The 15,360-nt window shown below is 37.8% G+C and overlaps 1 protein-coding gene and 1 long non-coding RNA gene across 2 annotated transcripts; both read left to right on the top strand.

Moving 5' to 3' along the window:
- Window positions 1-1,143: 1,143 nt before the first annotated feature.
- Window positions 1,144-10,517, top strand: LOC133723313 (uncharacterized; the record flags this gene model as incomplete). The annotated part of the gene is made up of 7 exons (XM_062150123.1): window positions 1,144-1,205; window positions 1,663-1,755; window positions 2,484-2,563; window positions 3,033-3,119; window positions 9,201-9,385; window positions 9,498-9,541; window positions 10,138-10,517. Coding segments are annotated over 7 exons (619 nt in total), but the record flags the coding sequence as incomplete, so codon positions are not given.
- A 3,790-nt stretch (window positions 10,518-14,307) lies between these two features.
- LOC133720033 (uncharacterized) lies at window positions 14,308-14,891 on the top strand. The gene is made up of 2 exons (XR_009851639.1): window positions 14,308-14,481; window positions 14,715-14,891. It is a non-coding gene; the product is annotated as an uncharacterized LOC133720033 (long non-coding RNA).
- The last annotated feature ends 469 nt before the right edge of the window (window positions 14,892-15,360 follow it).

The raw sequence follows: 15,360 nt of genomic DNA, 5'->3' as shown, positions 1-15,360 counted from the left end.
CCTATAGATCTCGACGAGCTACATCAAATCAAAAAAAAATTTGCCCTAAACGGACACCTGAGCACAAAGTTATGACCCTGTAAAGGTAATGACGACTTGTGACAGCAATTTCAAATGTGAATTTCTCAATCTATTTTCATTCAAATCCATTTTTTCAACTTACCGTTGCATGTCTCTCAAAAAATCCTATAAAAACAAGTGGTCACAGTGCGTGTTTGGTTAATTGAGCTGCGAGTTATGGCCTTCCAAGTGTGGAAGAACCATCTTCTGTAGCATATCCCAGAACTCGCTCTTGCTGGCTGGAATTGTTTAATGAGTAAATTCCAGAAAAAACCTCTTCCTATTTCTTTGTTAAGAGTCTAATCAAGGGCATGTTAGTAATTTAAAACATATATCTTCTATAAGAATGAAGACCAATGCCCATTGCTGCAATTTTTTTCTTTTTCTCATCTGCTAAATCCGGGGTAGGGCTATGTCGTACGTCGAGCTCTGACTTCCGACGAACCGCATCACAAATTTGGGTATTTGATTGTATTCGTCTTTCTTTAATTGATTAGTTGAAAATTCTGCATTTTCTGAAAGGAGCTTCAGAGCACACATGCTCTGGTTTTTGTTCTGGGTGTGTTTAATTTCATCGGTTTCTTTCATTTTTGAGCTGAATTGACAGAGAGTGGGGGTTGATTGGTTTGAGTAGAGTTTGCTTCTGAGGAATTTGTATTTGATTGCAGGTAGAGGTTCTGGGCGATTGGTTGGGCTGATTGGGAAAAGGTGAAGGTAATTTCTAGGCCAAATTTATCATACTGATGCTATTGTTTCAAAAGTTATGAACTCTTTAGTGTTGTTCCTCCTGCTAATAGCTTTGTAATTTTTTTTAATTGGACAAGAAAATATGATCTATTGTGATTTCTGCAATGCTTACCTATTGTGATTTGTTTAATTGGACAAGAAAATATGATCTATTGTGATTTCTGCTACGCTTACCTATTGTGATTTTTTATTTGTGCTTTTCTTTATGCATGTTTATATGTTACCTTGAAAATGAAATATGACGAGATCTATAATGAAATTTTGGTATGGGAATTAGTGATTTTGATTGAGATCTTACGGTTTTGCAGTTTTCTAAGGTTGAATTGCTCCCAAAAGGCTTGGAAATCCGGTTTCAATTACTCGCAATAAGCTTGGAAATCTGGTTTCTTTCACAGAAGGTATGACCTTCAGCAATATCAGTTGCTCTGTTTTTATTTTCCTCCACTGCAATAGTGCATGTAAAATCCTTTTCTGAATTCAACCATGCTTTGTTCTTTATTTGTTCAACTCTTAAACTATGGAGATATATCATTGGTGTTTATCTACTGGATGTGTGGTTGTAAATAGCATCATGGTCTCAGAGTTTACTGCATGATTTATTTTATTTGTTGTAAATAGGATCATGGTCTGAAAGTTGCACAGTTGTTAAATAGGTATGCATGTCTGGAAATCGATGTCAAAAATAGGTATATAAAGGCAGCAATATCTCAGAGCAGTCAATTGTTATGTGGCTATTGTCTATATGTGTGGTGTTTCACATTTTCTTGACTCATTGATTATTGTTCTTACTGTTTCTTTTTTCTTTATTTGTTATTAGCCATTGAAAATGTAATTTTCTGTTTGTATGTAGTTCAGACTCGAAAGTTGCATATACTCAAGAACTTGGGAAAACCAGTTTTTTAAACTTCTTGACGCAGAAGTTTGACAGTTTAAGGATTCTGCTCCAAGGTTAGCATTTTGTATATATGCTAAAGAGAGAATTGTTTTAGAGTTGTAATCTGTAAAGGTCTTTTCTATTGCTCAGCTGAATAGTAAGTCATGTGAAGAAGAATTATATATCTTTTCATTCTTTTGGAATTAACTAAGAACAAATTTTGATGTAAGAGATATACTTTTGTTTAATATACTCCATTCCATAGTAGTTAGAAATATTCAATTTGGCACTATGGCAAAGTATTAGTTAGAGTGCAGGTGTGTGTCATGTTAGGGAACAAGAAGAGAGGGAAACAAATTTATAGAAACAGATTCGTTACAATGACTTTGTTTTCATCCATATATGTTGGAAAAACTGAAAATCGTTACACTTTAACACTTAGGCTTTTGGTCCAAACAGCTTTCTCTTTTCAATGAGAAAAAAACAACTTAAATTTTCTTCATTAGTAAAGATTTAGTACAATGAAGCTGCAGAAGAACTAAAACACAAATAAGTACCAAAATTAATCACCTGTATCAACTTTGTACTTTACAATGACTAAAAGTTTTGGTTCTTCCAAATTCTTATCAATTAAATTGTGAAGTGATAGCTTATCAATAATATCAATCATGCTCTTTCCAACCAATTTTTTTATCGTTTGTTCACTGGTTTGTTAATCTGCATCTACTAATTAACTAAACTAAAAACCCTCTCTTCACTTTATTTATACCAGTAACATGCTTTTAAACGGTACCTTCTGCAGCCTTGCCTTTCTGTCAAAAGCTGAAATCAATTGGGAAGCACGAACAAACAAGTGGTGACTCTGTATCCTCTACATCAAAGGTGAGTAAATTTGATTTCAACTAGAAATCATAAAACTAAATGATTTTGTCGGTTTATCAACTTTCCATCAATTCTGGATCGATTTTGGAAAGTCATTGTTGTTAATAATCAAAAAGATTTTTAATTTTTTACTAACAGTTATGATCAACCTTGCATCTTTTCAATTAGTTTTAAACATAACAGTTATGATCAAATTTGCTCACAACTTCAATTTTTTATATGTTATTTATTAACTTTGTATCAAATCTAGATTGCCATCAAAATTTGTGAATTCTGTTTAATGGCTGATACTTGGTATCAGTCCTTCAAATTTATGTTTTCTCATACCTGGTCTGAATTTTTCATCATTCATGTTCACAACTTTTAATTGATTACGAATTGCTTTGTTCAGTTGGAATATAGTGTGTGTTTTACAAAAGATTAATGGAAGAGCTGGAGTCATTTGATTGGTAATATATGAAATTAACAGGGGAAGAAGGTAGATAAGATAACTCGGAGAAAAGGAAGAGGGGACGGAAAGCTGTCGTGGTTTCGTTTTGATTGCGCACAACAATCGGTATTTTTTTTCTTCCCAGAATCGCGACTTGATCTGTTGTGGGTATTTGTAATTTTTTTCTCTCTCGAGTTTTTGGGTTTGCTCTGTTTGCATTTTTGGGATCATTGATTGTATGATCTTAATGTCTCTGTTGAAGGTCTGGGTGGCTGTGATCTTAATTTCAGAGCCAATTTGGACTCTGGAGTTTGGAATATCATCTGGGTTTTATCTGTTTTATGTGTTTGGGGGTTTAATTTTGTGATAGGGCTTCATGATCTTCAGTCTCTGCAAGTGTTTAGGGTATTGTAAGAAAATAAAATTTTTCAAAAAATTAGCATCAAAGAAATATAGTTGAAATGGTATAGTACTCAATACATGTGTAGAAATATAGTTGCACGTCTTCTGTTACTAAAATTTGATATTTCATTTGGTTTCTGATTTAATTAAAACTGTGTTATTCATTCAGAGAAACAATATGCTATCAAATTCTCTGACTGTTTATTTCTATTTTATATCAAACTGCAATTTCCAAATTCCTTCCTGTAGCTTTAACTCTATTTTCTTTGTATTAAAGTGACAGGCAATTAACCAAAAAAAAAAAAAAAAGTGACAGGCAAGGTAAACATGGAACAGCAACATCATCACCATCAGGAACTAAAGCACAGCCTCGCAAGCAGAAAAATGACTAAACATAAATGACTATATTTAGTATATTTAATTTCTTGTGAAAACGATCTAACAAAACTCAAGACACATAAAACTTCAAATATTCTCTTGATCCAGTTTAATCGTAATTCTTTAACCAACTGTATTGTCAATAGCAATCTTTTGAAAAGAACCTAAATTAAACATAAGTAATGGATCAACGCCTTATAATATTGAATCTAATTGTTTGTGTCTTTGCTCCCTTTAGGAGGTTTAAACATTCACATCTCTTAGGTTCAATATTAGCATATAACAGAAGATTGAAATGCATTCAGTGGTTGTTAGAGGTTGTTCTTCTTGCCACTCTAGGTGTTGACATAATCTAATAAACCTATAGTTGTTTTAATGTTCTGGTTATATGATTCAGTTAGTGTCTATATGTCCTTTGCCACTCTAGGTAAGGCAAACACCTTATGCATTTTGGGGGCACTTCAGTTTAATGCCATAATTCGAATTAATAATTTTTTCATTACTAAATCTTGAACTTTTAATGTTTTGCTACAGCCATGAACCTCCCTTTAGGACTTCATCAAATTGAAAACTTGAATGGATCAAATTTTAAGCGATGGAAGTAAGACATAGAGCTGCATCTAGGCATGATAGACTATGACCATGTCCTTAAGGAAGACCCACCAGCTGAACCAACACCTACTACTAGCAAGGATGTGAAAGACAGGTACCATCAGTGGCACAAACACAACAGATTAACCCTAGTAATCTTGCAGAAATTTATGACAGAAGCTGTGAGAGGCAGTATACCCGAGTCTGAATATGCTAGGGAATATTTCAAAAATGTAGAGGAGAAATTTAAGGTGTCAGATAAGGTTGAGATTGGAAACCTGATGAACACCCTCATTACCATGAAATTCGATGGAGTTGGAAGCGTCAGAGAGTATATAATGAAGGGTATTGATGTAGCAGTAAAACTCAAGGCCCTTAATCTTAACATAGAAGAAACCTTCCTGGTACATTTGCTTTTGAATTCTCTGCCTCAACAATATAATCAGATGCAGTCTAACTATAATACACAGAAGGAGAAGTGGACTATGAATGAATTAATTTCTATATGTGTTCAAGAAGAGGATAGAATTAAGAAGGGAAAGAGCATAGGAATCAACTTTGTCAGCAAGCCTCAGTTTAAGAAAAAGTTCAGCAGCAAATCAAACCAATCAGGTGCCTCATCTTCTAAAGTTTCTCAGGGAACTTCTCAGGGATCTAGCAACTTTAAAAACTTTAAGAATGGTTCTGTGAAATGTTTTTTCTGCCGAAAGCCTGGACATGTCAAAAAGGATTGCAAGGGTTTTAAGGACTGGCTTCTAAAGAAAGGTAATAATTTTAAAACCAAAACTGTTTTTCATTTAGAAAATAATCTTGTCAGTGTGTCCTCTAGTTCTTGGTGGTTTGATACCGCTTCACCGATACATGTTATTACATCTATGCCGGGATATCTAAGAAAGAGGATCCCAAACAAGGATGAAGCTAGGATTAGCTCGGGGAATGGCAACAGGGTAGCAGTTAAAGCAATTGGAGTAGTTCGATTAGTCTTTCCTAGTGGTTTTACCTTAGATTTAAATAATGTATACTGCATACCTTCTATGCAGAGAAATCTAGTGTCAGGATCTCTTTTTGTCAAAACACATGGTTTTTCTTTTGTTGGAAATAATAAAGGATTGGATTTTTTCAAATTTTCTGATTTCATTGGTAATGCATCTCTTGTTGATGGTTATTGGCATTTAAATTGTAAAAATTCACTTGAAGTATTTTTAACTGAGAAAACTGTAGGGGTTAAAAGATCTAGACATAATGAAAACTCAGCTTTTCTTTGGCATAAAAGGCTGGGGCATATTTCTAAAGAAAGATTAAAAACACTTGTGAAAGAAAACATTCTCCCTTCATTAGATTTCACTGATCTTGATATATGCATAGAGTGCCTTAAGGGTAAAACAACTAAATCTAGGAAAAAGGGGTCGGTTAGGAGCCAAGAACTACTGGAATTAATTCACACTGACATTTGCGGTCCGTTTCCTCATAAAACTCTTTGTGGAAATCAGTACTTTATTACCTTTATCGATGATTTTTCAAGGTTTTGTCATATATTTCTTATTTCTGAAAAATCTCAAGCTTTAGAAGTCTTTAAAATATTTAAGGCTGAGGCAGAAAAGCAATTGAATAAAGTAATTAAAGTTGTTAGATCAGACAGGGGAGGTGAGTTTTATGGTAGACACACTGAGGCTGGACAGAATTTAGGACCTTTTGCTCTTTATCTTCAACAGTGTGGTATTTAGGCTCAGTACACCACGCCAGGGACACCGGAACAAAATGGAGTTGCAGAGAGGAGGAATAGAACGTTAATTAACATGGTTAGAAGTATGATTTGTAAGTCGGGTCTTCCTAGATTTTTGTGGGGGGAAGCACTGCGTACAGCTAACTATATTTGCAATAGGACTCCTAGTAAATCAGTGGATAACAAAACACCTTTTGAATTGTGGTTCGGCAGAAAACCTAGTTTAAATCACTTTCATGTGTGGGGATGTAAGGCAGAGGCAAGAATTTACAATCCTAAGGCAGGGAAGCTTGATCCTAGAACCTCGAGTGTTTTCTTTGTAGGATATTTGACTAAGTCTAAAGGATATAAATTTTATTGCCCACATCATCATACTAGGATTTTAGAGACCAATAGAACTACCTTTTTGGGAGAGATGAATGATGCTGATGATGTTGTTCTGGACGAGTTGGATTTGGAAGCTGCCAGCAATACTATGAGTGACATTAATGAGTGGTTTGTGTATGATGAAGTAGAAAATAATGTGTCTACTGCAATAAATGAAGAACCAGTTCTAGAAGCTATTGTACCACCAGGTAACGAGGTTGTAGAGTTGAATGAGCATAATAATCATGCTGAGATACCGATTGAGGCGCAGAATTTTGCACCACAACAGGTTAATGATGTAGTACAGCCCGAACCACCAGTACCTGAGCTACAACAAGAACCAGTAATAGAGTTAAGAAGGTCGCAGAGAGTTAGGAGGTCTGCTATTCCTGATGACTACGCAACTGTTTTTCTCACTGAAGCAGATTTTGATTTAGGAATGGAGGATGATCCTAAATCATATATTCAAGCTGTAGAGTCACCGCAGAAAGACAAATGGTTAGAGGCAATGGAATCTGAACTGCAATCAATGGATATCAATGGAGTTTGGGAACTAGTTAACAAACCAGAAGGTTTCAAACTTATTGGGTGCAAGTGGGTATTTAAAACTAAAAGGGATGCATAGGGTAATGTCGAGAGGTTCAAAGCTAGGCTTGTTGCTAAGGGATTCACTCAAAAAGAAGGCATAGATTATACTGAAACCTTTTCTCCAGTATCTACTAAGGATGCATTTAGGATAATGATGGCTCTGGTTGCTCACTATGACCTTGAGTTACATCAGATGGATGTAAAAACAGCGTTTTTTAAATGGTGACTTGAGTGAGCAAATATATATGTTGCAGCCTGGAGGGTTTGTGTCAGAAGGCAATGAAGAAAAGGTGTGTAGGCTAAGAAAATCGATTTATGGTTTAAAACAAGCCTCCAGACAATGGTATATTAAATTCGATTTAGTGATTACTTCATACGGCTTCGCTGAGAACAGGTTAGATGAATGCATATATATGAAAGTCAGTGGGAGTAAATTTATTTTCTTAATATTATATGTGGATGACATCTTGTTGGCTAGTAGCGATATAGGATTGTTAAAAGATACCAAGAATTTTCTGATGAAATTTTTTGATATGAAGGATATGGGAGAAGCAATGTTTGTCCTTGGTATAGAAATAAAGAGGGATAGAAACAGAAAATTACTGGGATTGTCTCAGAAAAATTATATAGACAGAGTCCTCAAACGTTTCTCTATGGAAACATGTAAAGCTGGAGACTCACCTATGTCTAAAGGAGATAGATTACATGCAGGTCAGTGTCCTAGGAATGCAATTGAAAGAAAGGAGATGGATAAGAGACCCTATGCTAGATTGGAGTTTTGTCAAGATATCAGTCCAATCCAGGTAATGATCATTGGACTGCTGGCAAAAAGGTCTTGAGGTATTTGCAGAAAACAAGTCCTCGTATAATGGTTTATAAAAAGATGGATGATGCAGAATTAGAAGTAGTTGGATACAGTGATTCAGTTTATAAGGGTTGTGTGGATGATCTTAAATCGACCTCTGGACACATTTTTATGTTGGCTGGAGGGGCAATATCTTGGAGAAGTGTGAAACAATCTCTAACTGCTACTTCTACTATGCAAGCTGAGTATGTTGCCATTCATGAAGCTACAGGGCAAGCACTTTGGCTCAGAAACTTCATTATAGAGATAGGAGTAGTAGATTCTATTGAGAGACCTATAAAATTATATTGCGACAATGCAGCTGCAGTATTCTTTGCCAAGAATAATAAAAGGTCAACAGCCTCCAAGAATATTGACGTGAAGTACTTTGCTGTTAGGGAGAGCATAAGGGATGATGAGATTGAAATCATTAAGATAGTTACACAAGATCATTTAGCAGACCCACTTACAAAACCCTTGGCAGTTGGTTCTTTTCAGGATCATGTTAAAAGTATGGGGATCTTGTCAGGTTTTGATGCTTTAGATTAGTGGGAGGTTGAAAACTTTTGTTTTGTATTACTTAAACTTTCATTGCTGTAGACTTTATTTAGCATTTTGATAAACATTAACTTTGAAGTTCCTACTTTGGTATTCTGAATATTCAAATTTCTGACTCAAGAAGTATGATTGAATGAGTTTCTGCATTTATTTAATTTTACTCGAGTAAACTTGCTATTTCAGTTCATTAGCATTATTTGCAGATTTTCAATGTATTGATGAAATTTGTACTAAGCTTTACAAGAAGCATTAAGTTTACAGATTCCTTAAGTTTTAAGAATCTCTGAAGTTTGGATCAGTTTAATTACTTGCATTACATTCTGTAAGTAAAACAAAGTTTCATATGCATTTAAGCTGCTCCTGTGTTCTGTAAGATATTGCAATGTGACTGCAGGGTGCTAGTGCTTGGTTAAGTATTAGATTTCCTGTGGTTCATTGTAGTAGGTTGCAGAATGACTGAGTACTAAAATCGATTTGGTGAAACTAAGAATGTCTTTGTGCACACTTCATTTTTGCTACATCTGATGCAGCAGCTTTTCTTGTTGTTTGAACATTGATAGTCCAAGTGGGAGATTGTAAGACTTGATGTGGACTTATGAATAGTCATTAGGAACTACAACAACTAAGTTGCATACCTTACAAAATAAGCAAATAGACATTCCTAGTATTCATTGTTTCCATGATTGTTGCCTATTGATATCAGTACTGATTAAAGGTTACTTTGCTAATGAAGTATACCTATTTGCATATGGAACAGGAAAAGGTTGGCCTAGATGTAATAGGATTAGGAAACCTTTATGGGAGGCACCTAATCCTTAAAGCCTATATATGGACCTTGATCCCTGCTCTAGCAATTACACAAGCATTCAAGTTCTCTGCCCCATTACTGAGATTACATTCATCAGATTGCTCAGAGGAGAAGATCAAACATGTCCTATCCAGGTTTGTATTCTTAATTCATAGATGCTGCATATGTGAGTGTGTTCTTATAGTTGAGTACAATGTATATTTATATGACTATCTATTTCACATCTAACACTTCGTATAACTGCAGACCTATACTCATCAGGATTAAAACCCTCATGTGTAACAAACAAGGTAAGAAGGGAATGCATAGTAAAATAAAAAGGAGCTGAAATTGCGAGGAATGAGGCTGGTATTGATAGGAAACTTATCGAAAAGCTGCTCAAGAATTTCTCTTGCAAAAAGTAACATACATTGCTCTCTTCCTGCAAAAGCTGAAGACTGTTTTCATTCTGTTTGGTTTTTGTTAATCTCATGCTATGAACAATGAACGCCTCTATTTTCACTCTGTTTTCTTTTGTATAGTCTCTATTTCTCTTACTTTATGAGAAGCTATAGAATGCTCTTGATGATTTGTATTGGGCCGTAGTTGGTGATTCTGAACAGACTTGTGACCTTTTAAAGGGAATATGGTATGTGGGTTTAAAGGTAGGCTAGGTTTTTGATCCTATAGTATAAGCAAACCAAAGGAAAAATGTAAATGTATAATTGAGTTTGGTAAAAATACATCAGTCATGAAGGAGGTTCCACTGGTGATTATGTCTTTTGAAAACATACCGAATCGGATTAACAAGTAAATATTGTTAATAATTGTTGAATTATGCTCATTTTCCTTTGGTCTTTGTTTTGTTACATCGAGGTTAATGTCATTAATATTATGAAATATATAGGTTCTTGGAGGAAGGAGCTCAGATGTTCATGCAAAAACCGATCAAACAGTCAGACATTAAGCAATTGAGATGTCATCTGATGAACTGCAGAAGCTGAACACACATACTTTGTTCTGGAGGAGAAGCTAAAGAAATCACCTGCTAATTTTGTTTTTGGGTTTTTTTTTTTTCCTCATAACTTGCTATCTTCATATCTTGATGAGTTCTTTTAAATGCATTTCCATCTCACTGTTGTCCTAGTGTGACTGAAATCATTTGCTACTGTGGTGATAACTGGATGGAGCAAAACTGTAAATATATATTCATTGAAAAGAAATCTGTACCATAGTAAAGAGATCATATCTTAGTACATAAAGAAATCAGCTGCTAATTTTTGTTTTTGGATTTTGTTTCCTCAGAACTTGCTATCTTCACATTTTGAACAAGGCAGATATTTTGAATTAGCATACATTTGTTTGAGATTTACAATTTGCCTTAAAAAAGTGTTAGAATTTGTTTTATTGCTTCTCTGATGATTTCCATATATATTGTTTTAACATGTAACTATCCATACGATATCTATATGATGCAATTTCTTTCAATATATTGTTATAATCAAAACCATTGATAATGATCAATAGCATGGACCACAAAAAAAAAAAAAAATAAAGCAAACCCAAAATTAGATAGATAGATGGACATAGGCATGGTTTTGTTTCTTTGAGTGCCCCCCAGGCTCCATGGACTCATTCTCCGCTTTATCAAACATGTTCTTATCACGATTCATTCTCATGACGGACGGTTATCATAGCTCAAGCCAATTATTCAGTGTCAAACAGGGCACTGATGAATCATTAAAAGCATTTGTCACAAAATGGAGAACCGACACATCAAGGTGTCGAGACCTGGACAAAACAATGGCGCTGGCAGCCTTCAAGAAAGGGCTCCTCAGGGCAGACTTCTTGTACCACCTTAACTACAATTGCCCGAACGCCACATATGACCACGTCATGAGTGAAGCAGTCATACATGCCCAGGCGGAATACAACACTTATGGCGCCACCCCACTACCACCACAAACTCCACAAAAGACATCTCAGCCCCCCACATTCCAACAAGGAAACACCACCACCACCACCCCAAATATCACCACACCACCAAATGACAAAAAGAGGGAATGGCAACAGGGCAACTACCAAGACAAGCAGCAAAGAGACCAGCAATACCACAACAAGGGCACCACAAACTCCACAAAAGACATCTCAGCCCCCCACATTCCAACAAGGAAACACCACCACCACCACCCCAAATATCACCACACCACCAAATGACAAAAAGAGGGAATGGCAACAGGGCAACTACCAAGACAAGCAGCAAAGAGACCAGCAATACCACAACAAGGGCAACAAATCTTTCCACAATGATCGCCACGACAACCACGACAGCCGTAACAATAAGCCCACTACGAACCCTCAAAAGTTTGAAGTATTCACGGTATTGACGGCGTCGTATGTAGAAATTTACGATCAGTGTAAGGACCAAATTCCGCCACCACCCCAAGAAAATACCCCAGAGTAGGAAAGCCCGGAAACACTGGCAAATGGTGTAAACACCATGAAGATAGCAACCATAACATCAACAATTGCAACGCCCTCAAAACCGCAATCGAATCGCTATACTGTGACGGAAAGTTAGAGCAGTTCAAGGTCCGACAATCGCCATTGTCGTCGCCAATATTGAACCTATGCGGCGAATCAACACGATCGACGGCGGCGCCTTTATCGGCAACATGTCGCACAAAGCAAAGAAATGCTATGAACGTGCTAACTACCCAAAGAAGGTATTCAACATCCGCTATGATCGATCCGCCAAGATGGCTAAAACTGGCTGGGAGCCAATCACTTTTTATGAGGACGAAGAGCGGGGTCTTCACTCACCCCATAACGACCCATTTCTGATTGATGCAATCCTCGACAAGTGGTCGGTCGGACGAGTGTTAGTAGACAGTGGATCCGCTGTAAATGTCATATTTAATGGCTGTTACAAACAACTGCAACGCAAGAGAAAACTCCTGCAAGACCACGAGCCACCACTCAGTTTCTCCAGCGACGTGACTCAACCTCTAAGGTCTGACTACATGTGCCTATCTATCAGGACAACCCCATGTACTGCAGAGATACACACGAAGTTCATTGTGGTAGATTGCTTAAGCTCATACAATGCTATTATCGGTTGCCCTGCCCTCAACAAGCTCAAGTGCATCATAGCGGGATACATGCTACTCATGAAGTTCCCCACCCCCAATGGCACTGGTTCTGTCAGGGGAAGTCAGTCGGTTGCACGGGAGTCTTACTCAACAACGGTGATGATGTCAAAAAGCCGCCATGAAATCCTAACAGTGGGCAACGCACCACAGTTGACGGACAAAATTGATGACCCTAGGGATGACGAGAAAAAGTACTTCAAGAAGGAACCCGTCAACCCGGAGACATCACTCCGTATTGTGAGCATCTCGGACGACCACCCAAAAAGAACTGTATGCATTGGAGCCCAACTCTCCCTTGAGATAGCAACAGAGCTCACTCAATTTCTAAAGGAAAATGCCGCAGTCTTTGCATGGTCATATGCTGACATGCCAGGAATCTCACTCGACATAATTTCACACAAGCTCAGCATCAAACCATCCTTCTACCCTGTCAAGCAGAAGCAACGAGCCTTTGATGAAGAAAGATACCGGGCTATCAGATAAGAGGTAACCAAGTTGCAAGATATAGGTTTCATCCGCCAAGTTAGCTACCCACAGTGGATCTCCAACTTGGTAATGGTGAAGAAGCCCAACAAGAAGTGGCGGATGTGCGTTGACTTCAAAGGCCTAAACAAGGCATGCCCCAAGGACAGCTTCACGTTACCATGCATCGACCAATTGATTGACGCTACAGCAGGTTATGAACTACTTAGCATGATGGATGCCTTCTCTGGATACAATCAAATAACGATGCACCCCGGAGACTAGGAATGCACAACGTTCACCATCGACAAGGGCTTATACTGCTATAATGTCATGCCATTCGACCTCAAGAATGCTGGAGCCACATACCAACGATTAATGAACACAATGTTTGCGGAGCATCTGCGAAAGATCATCGAGGTATATGTCGACGACATGCTCGTCAAATGTATAAAAGCTGGCGGTCATGTTGCTAAGCTCCACATCATATTTGCCATACTGCTGGCATATGGCATGCGTCTAAACCCAGAAGAGTGTTTCTTGGGGATCACCGCTAGCAAGTTCCTTAGGTACATCGTCAGTGAACGAGGAATTGAGGCCAACCTTGACAAAGTACAAGCAGTCATAAACATGAAATCTCCAGTGAAGAAAGTTGAAGTGCAGAGCCTGCAGGGAAAGTTAACGGCACTTTCTCGATTCATCTCCAGACTCACAGACAAATGCCTACCATTCTTCAAGGCAATGAAGCGGTCACATTGTAAGGTAGTAGATTGGACTCCTGATTGTAAGGCGGCATTTCAAGGTCTCAAGGAATACTTGGCCTCTGTCCCTCTACTTTCAATCCCAGTACAGGGCGAGATACTTTACATCTATTTAGCAGTGTCCAAATCAGCTGTCAGCTGCGCCATCGTATGCAGAGAAGCAACGGAAGAATTGCCTGTATTCAATACCGATTGGGCATGAATGGAGTGGAAACCAAATACCTGCCACTTGAGCAACTAGCACTGGCACTCATAGTGGCCGCTAGAAGGTTGCAACAGTACTTTCAAGCACATACAATCCATTCCCTCACAAACAAACTGGTAAAGCAAGTGTTGTAGAGGCCTGAACATTTAGGTCGCCTTAGCAAGTGGGCGATAGAACTAGGGGTGGGCATAAACCGACCCGGGACTCAAAAACCGGCCGAACCGGGCCGGAAAAACGGGTCGGCGACCGAACCGCTTGCAACATACACTTAAAATGACATTCACCGAACCGCACCGAATCTTTCCGGATCGGGACCGGTTTCACACTTCACACCGACCGAACTGACACCGAATTGACCGAATTATAACACAATTACCTTTTTTATTAACGTGTTGTCACTTTACTAGTGGGGGAGGTTTGGTTTACAATGGACCTTTGTACACACAATCTTGACCACCTAATATAAACCTAATAACCCTAGCTGACAGCCACTATCTCTCTCTCTCTCGCAGCAGCAGCCCCCTCATTCTCTCTCACCCTCTCATTCCTTTTCTCTCAATTCTCTCATTCTCTCTCACAAAAATCTTCCACAACAAAAAGTTTAGTCATTATTTATGTTCATGATCTATAGGTCATCATTAAGCGAGTCGGATTTTCATCAAAATCTATTGGTAAGCTTCTATTTTGAATATGAACTAGGCTATAGATCTGGGTTTTAATTGGATGATTTTGGGTTTGCTTTGTAAGGATTTGGATTCAAGGATTGATTATATTCATTTGCAAAGAAAAGACGATCTGCACAAAGGAATATTTATGAGTGTTGTTCGACTAAGAGTTTGATTGTTAGGCTATTGAGATCAGTGGTGAAGTTTTATGCTCTAATACTTTTGTATGTTTGTACCAGGATCAGTGGTTTTCACAGGTGTTATTCATCCGCAGGAGCCAAGAGATTAGAAGCTGGGAATTGAAAGTCGTCCTCCAACCTTTGATATATTTCTGTTGTTATATTTGTTTTAATGAACTATGATCCTTTGCTTCCTTTGATCTGTGAAATAAGTTGATTTGTTCTTGCACAAGTTTACCCAGATTGTTCTAAACAAACAATTACCGAAGAATTGGTGTTAAGTTAATCTATTGTTGAAGTGTAAAACAGAAAATTGAAGTTGGGCATGGATATTGGACAATTGACTTAAAGAATTTTGTTAAAAAAAATAAAATAATTTAAGCCCATTAAAAAAAACGGTAACCGAACTGGGCCGAACCGCTATTTCGGCCCACCGAAAATATCGGTACATCTCAGAAATAATCGGGCTGCGGTTTGATTTTTGGCCCAACCGAAATGGGCGGTTCGGAAACGGTTTGGGCCCAACACCGATCCGACCCGACCCGCGCCCACCCCTAGATAGAACTTAGCGAGTTCGACATCGACTACAAGCCAAGAACCGCCATCAAAGGGCTGTGGCTGACTTCATAGCAGAATTAACATAGCAATAGCCATAACAAGCAAACGATATGATATTGGAGATCAATGCTCTACAGCCTGAGACCTT

The sequence above is a fragment of the Rosa rugosa genome, chromosome 7 (assembly GCF_958449725.1).
Source record: "Rosa rugosa chromosome 7, drRosRugo1.1, whole genome shotgun sequence".
NCBI classification, from domain to species: domain Eukaryota; kingdom Viridiplantae; phylum Streptophyta; class Magnoliopsida; order Rosales; family Rosaceae; genus Rosa; species Rosa rugosa.
Note: the sequence above shows the minus strand (reverse complement) of the source record. Positions and strands in the feature narration are given on the sequence as shown.